This window comes from Nymphaea colorata, chromosome 4 (genome assembly GCF_008831285.2).
Source record: "Nymphaea colorata isolate Beijing-Zhang1983 chromosome 4, ASM883128v2, whole genome shotgun sequence".
Taxonomy (NCBI): Eukaryota; Viridiplantae; Streptophyta; class Magnoliopsida; order Nymphaeales; family Nymphaeaceae; genus Nymphaea; species Nymphaea colorata.
The window spans coordinates 20,565,705-20,571,204 of NC_045141.1; the positions used below are offsets into that span (position 1 = coordinate 20,565,705).

The window sequence follows — 5,500 nt, forward strand, 5'->3', positions numbered from 1 at the left end:
ATATATCATCATATTTCATGGCTTCCACGTTCCATCTTCGGATCATTAAGAATCGCTCGCTACTTCTCCTTGCATCTGTGGTTCTGTCTACCGTGCACCAGCTTCTTTTTAGATGATAGCTCTGGTCTTGGGCCCGATATCTTTCGGAAGAAAGCGATGCAAATATTCCAGATTCAGTTACAAGAGAGGACGGACTCTAAGGTCTCGGTCGATTCACAAGGTCCCAACACATTCATGCACAGACCAGCTCAGAAAGAAGGCAACGTCCTTTCGAGGATAAGGTTGATGAAGATGGAGGCCGCCGCCGCCGGCAGGTCAAGTCTTCAATGGTAGCGGCGCACGTAGCATTATATATATATACACATATACACACATACGACACGTGTCATGAAGTCGCTGGAACACGGAAAAGCAGAAGTGGCCGATGAGATCTTGTTTTGGTGGCAACGAGGACTCCAAAATCTGGTTCGTAATCTTTGGGGCTAGGCTCCAATCTGACTGACGCCAGGCTGGAGGGAGAGGGATACCCCTCTCTACTTTCATCACTCAAATTTGGTGTTTCTCAATGACTCACGTTTGTACATATCACTGCTTAACTGAATTGGACAATTTTCACTTGAAAAATCAGTACTGTGCTTATGAAAGTTTATCAAAAATTAAAGAAAGTGAAAGAAACTTTGGAAAGGAAATGTCACAGTTGCTAGTAAGTATAAAAGAAGGCGCTGTTTAACAATGTTGACTTAACAGAAAGTGGTGCGGCAATCCTGAAAATCAGACGACCAGTTCTGCTTTTTGAGATTATGGATCAAAGGTAGGCCCCTACATAGAAATTTTCCGGAACAAATGACGGTGATAAATCCATTTGGGCAGACTGATTTTATTGAAATAATGAACAGAAACTTTTAAAATCGAGCGCCAACCTAAAATATGTTGAGTGCCAACTTAAAATATTATGAGAAAGGATGAAAAGGATCCCTTCTCTGGAGCTCTGCCCCCACCTCTTTTTCCCTCAATAAATATTTTTTCTCTCCCTCTCTTGCTTTTTACATCAGTGATCATGGAAGACTTTTCGTTACATGGGCCAACGATGTTAGAAGTCTCACGTACATCTCTCGCTCTACATACATTTTTTTTCAGGCAGTTTACCCTTTTCTGTATCTGCAGCCGTTGCCGTAGCTCCCCCTTCTCTCTCCGTGTGTTTTCACCTGAGCTGGAGCAGAGATTCTGTGGGTGAATGCGAGCTGTATTGATTTTCTAATCCCCCGCCTCGGTTTTCCTTATAAATACCCGTCTCCTTTCTCCACCACTTCAAACAATCGAGCTCTGGTCTTACTTGAAAGCTCCCCAAGGATGTCTCTGTTCTCTGTTACACTCCCACTCTGCTTCTGTTTCTTGTCATGTGTTTTCTGCCTCTCTATCTTTTGGTCTTGGGCCACCGGCTTCTTTTCATGCCGCAGAAGCCGCAATAAACTATCCTTACCCCCTGGCTCCATGGGCTGGCCTTATGTTGGAGAGACCTTCCAACTCTACTCCCAGAATCCGAATGCTTTCTTCTCACAGAAACAGAGGAGGTTGGTTCTCTTCCTCCGTGTATCTGTCTTTCTGTCTCCTGCCAACTTAAGAGCTTGTTGGTTATGATCACTTTTTTCTTCTTCTTCTTCTTCTTCTTCTTCTTCCCACAGGTATGGCTCGATCTTCAAGACACACATACTGGGCTGCCCGTGCGTAATGCTCACGAGCCCAGAGGCTGTCCGGTTTGTGTTGACTCAGGCTCGTCTCTTCAAGCCAACATTTCCGGCGAGCAAAATGAGGATGCTAGGAAGGGAGGCCATCTTCTTCCACCAAGGGGACTACCACTCCAAATTGAGAAAGCTGGTCGTCAGAGCCTTCTTGCCGGAATCCCTCAGGAACAAGGTCGCTCCTATAGACTCTGTTGCCCTCGACGCTCTGCGTTCTTGCGACGGACGATCTGTAACTGCTTTCCTGGAGATGAAGACGGTAAGAATCCGACTTCAAAATCCCTATCCTCCTTCTCCTTCGATTTGCTTATTGCTTAGTGCACTATTTTTCAAGTGCTCTGGCTGCCAGTGAGATATTACGGGGACGGACTTTCAGGCTTCCTCTCTTTTGCAATAGGCAAATGGTCGGGAGTTGGGTTTGTCCCCGTGAATACAGGACTTCACTGCGTATAGTCTCAAGGTGAACTGCGAATCACAAATTAATGAAACCTTGTCTCTTTTGCAGTACGCTTTCAACGTTGCCCTGCTCTCAATTTTCGGCAGAGATGAGTGCTTTGACAGGGAAGAGCTGAAGAAACTGTATTACGTCTTGGAAAAGGGCTACAATTCCATGCCTGTTAGTATCCCTGGAACTCTGTTCAACAAAGCAATGAAGGCAAGGAAGAAATTAAGCTTAATCGTGGCACAGATCCTTTCAACTAGGCGGCAACAGAAAGGAGCGCAACACAATGATTTGCTGAATTCATTTATGAAGGAGGAGGCCCTCACTGACGGTCAGATTGCAGACAATGTCATTGGGGTGATATTTGCTGCCAGAGATACCACTGCTAGTGTGCTCACATGGATCCTCAAGTATTTGGCAGAGAACCCATCTGTTCTAAAAGCAGTGACGGTAGGTGCAGCAACATAATTTACTTTCCTGTTTTCTTCTCATTTTTCTTTGGAATTCAATCACGAACTTAATCCAAGGAATTGGACTTATGTTCAGGAGGAACAAGAGGCAATAAGGAGGACTAAAGAGAGCAGCTATGGGGACAAGTCCCTTACTTGGGCAGACACAAGGAATATGCCTATAACATCTCGGGTGATATTGGAAGCAATGAGAGTAGCCTCTGTTCTGTCATTTACTTTTAGAGAAGCTGTGGAAGATGTTGAATATGAAGGTCGGTAGCATGCCAACGTTTCTCTTTTATTTCGCTCTTTCATAAATAGCATGTGAGTGGAAGATATTTAGCACGAAAGTTGGTGAAGTGCCACTGGTTCATTTTAATTTGCACGTCTGCTTTGAGATTGGCCACGGCCACAAAAGTAATATCATTTTTTTGTGGGTATCTCATATAACTGCAAAAAAATATTGTTAGTTGACATTATGAAAGAAATAAAAGCATGAACAAAATTCGTTGGTACAGTACTTTGAACATCTTTCAAGAGTATTTTACTAAAAGGCAGGTCTCATGGCGTCTAAATCTCTCGCACTGTTGATTGGCATATGTTTCAGGGTACCTGATACCAAAAGGATGGAAGGTCTTGCCTTTGTTCAGGAACATTCATCACAATCCTGATATTTTTCCTGAGCCCGAAAAATTCGATCCTTCGAGATTTGAGGTAAGCCATCTCCCAACATTTTCGACAGAAACTACTCTGCCTCATTCTCCTTTTCCACTTCAAATTCTCAAGTAACATATTCAAGAGCCTTTTTATTAATCTTTGACAGGTTGCTCCTAAGGCCCATACTTTCTTGCCATTTGGAAATGGCATCCACTCATGTCCAGGCAATGAGTTGGCAAAGTTGGAGATGTTGGTCCTCCTCCATCACCTAACCACAAAGTACAGGTGTGAGGCTTTGAACGGTCTACACATATCACTCACATCATATGTTTACATAAAATATAAATATAATCGGTGATTTTGTTCACTCTCACCTAGATCTGGAAACAGTTTCCAAGATGCTTGAACTGTTACATACAATATAACCTGAGATCTGCAGTTGTCATGAAGGCATTACCTCTTAGTGATGCTGTCAAATGGAATTTTTGTTTTGTCGTAAAACACCAAACAAGGAAGCACCCATTACTGCAATCCTCTCCCCAATTCATTTTATGCATGTTTTGGGTTTCAGGTGGACCATCTTGGGGTCACAGGATGGAATTCAATATGGCCCATTCGCTCTCCCTCAGAATGGACTGCCCATCAAGTTATCTCGTAAAGACATGGCTTAGAGGAAGCCATTCAAAAGGGAAATGGAGGAGAAAGCACCAACAAACAGGAACTTCCGGTAAAACATACGAAGGGATCAGGCATATCATGATCATCTAAAGAAGAACACAAAGAGATGGAGCTGAAGTCTTCAAAGTTCGGCTGTGGGGTTTTCAGCAATTTTGTATGGACCCTCAACGAACAGAAACTTGTCATAGTTGCAGAGAAATAAGGGTAGTTAAGAGGAGCTACATATTTGACAGAGGAAGGCCTTTCTTTTTCTAGCAAAGGGCTAGGAGAAAGAGGTGGGGGACAAGTGCTGCCATAATGTATACAGAAAGTAACGCAGAAAAGAAATTTTGTACATGGTGAAAGGGCACCCTGTAATCTTGTTGCAATGAGACAAGGACACCAGTGCCACTCATCAATCATTTTATCATTATTGATCTGTATTTTACCAGAGAGAGAGGGAGAGAGAGAATGTAAGTAGCAGTACGTGCCACGCGAGCCTCTGCGTGTGGTCCTGCTTTCTTCTGTATCTGCTCCATGTGATCTTCTTGGGTCGTCGTTTTCGACCACTGAATGTAAGGAAGAAGGATCTAAGCCGATCTTCAAAATCATGTCCTTTAGTTGTACAATCTCTCTCTCTCTCTCTCTCTCTCTCTCTCTCTATATATATATATATATATATATATATATATATATAGCCGCTCACACCGGGCCGCCAGCTGAATCAATGAATCGGCAGCCCAAGAACCGAACTTCACAACCTCGCTTTGACCTTTAATAAGGGAAATGTAGCATCTTTTGTAATTTTGGGCACCCAAGCACTGTTTCCAACACAAAGTCCCCATGGCATTAACATGTACTTTTCAGTTTTACTTAGGGAAATCCCTTTGGACAACAAATCTTTGAAAATATACCCTTATTCTTTCAAAGTTTTGATTTGTTTCAAGGTTTAAATAGACTTATAATATATTTATCAATGTGTGTTTGATACTTTTTAGCAGCTCAAAGAAATAACACAATGAAACGTGGCAGCGGCCATGTGTTTCAAACCTCTGAAATGTGAACTATGGTATCGCCCAATTGTACTTAACATGAATTTGATCAGTGCAATCTTTCTACCAATTAAAGTAATTCATCGTTCTAACAAAAACAAAGAGTTTCTTGCTGCATACACGGAAAGCGAAGGTGGGGTGATGAGAGAAAGTGAGATCCATGTCAGGGAAACTGCAGGTTTCATTTTCAAGCACATGCGTTAGGAGGTTCCCAGGTGAACTTTTAGTTACTCTGCATTTTCCCCACCTTTTCTTTACTATACTCTGTGGTCTACCATCTTCCCCAAGCCAGCTTGATGTGGACGCATCTCCCAATGTAAGAAAGGCAGGAAGCGGAAGGACATCTGTGATACGGCCGCTGATGATACATAATCGCACTGGCACTCACGTGTGACAGCACTCCTCCTCCATTATTAACTTCTCCCCGTCACTCCTTTTTCGAGCTTTTGTTTATCAATGTTTGAATGAGGAATGATATTATATGTTTAAAGAGGATATATATAT

At 42.7% G+C, this 5,500-nt stretch overlaps 1 protein-coding gene across 1 annotated transcript; it reads left to right on the forward strand.

Moving 5' to 3' along the window:
• Window positions 1-1,061: 1,061 nt before the first annotated feature.
• On the forward strand, window positions 1,062-4,555 carry LOC116253418 (abscisic acid 8'-hydroxylase 1-like). Its single transcript, XM_031628220.2, has 7 exons — window positions 1,062-1,571; window positions 1,683-1,998; window positions 2,245-2,631; window positions 2,728-2,902; window positions 3,238-3,344; window positions 3,454-3,572; window positions 3,859-4,555. Exons 1-7 carry the CDS (start codon window positions 1,351-1,353, stop codon window positions 3,956-3,958), a joined length of 1,425 nt encoding a protein of 474 aa, XP_031484080.1. The 5' UTR covers window positions 1,062-1,350; the 3' UTR covers window positions 3,959-4,555.
• The last annotated feature ends 945 nt before the right edge of the window (window positions 4,556-5,500 follow it).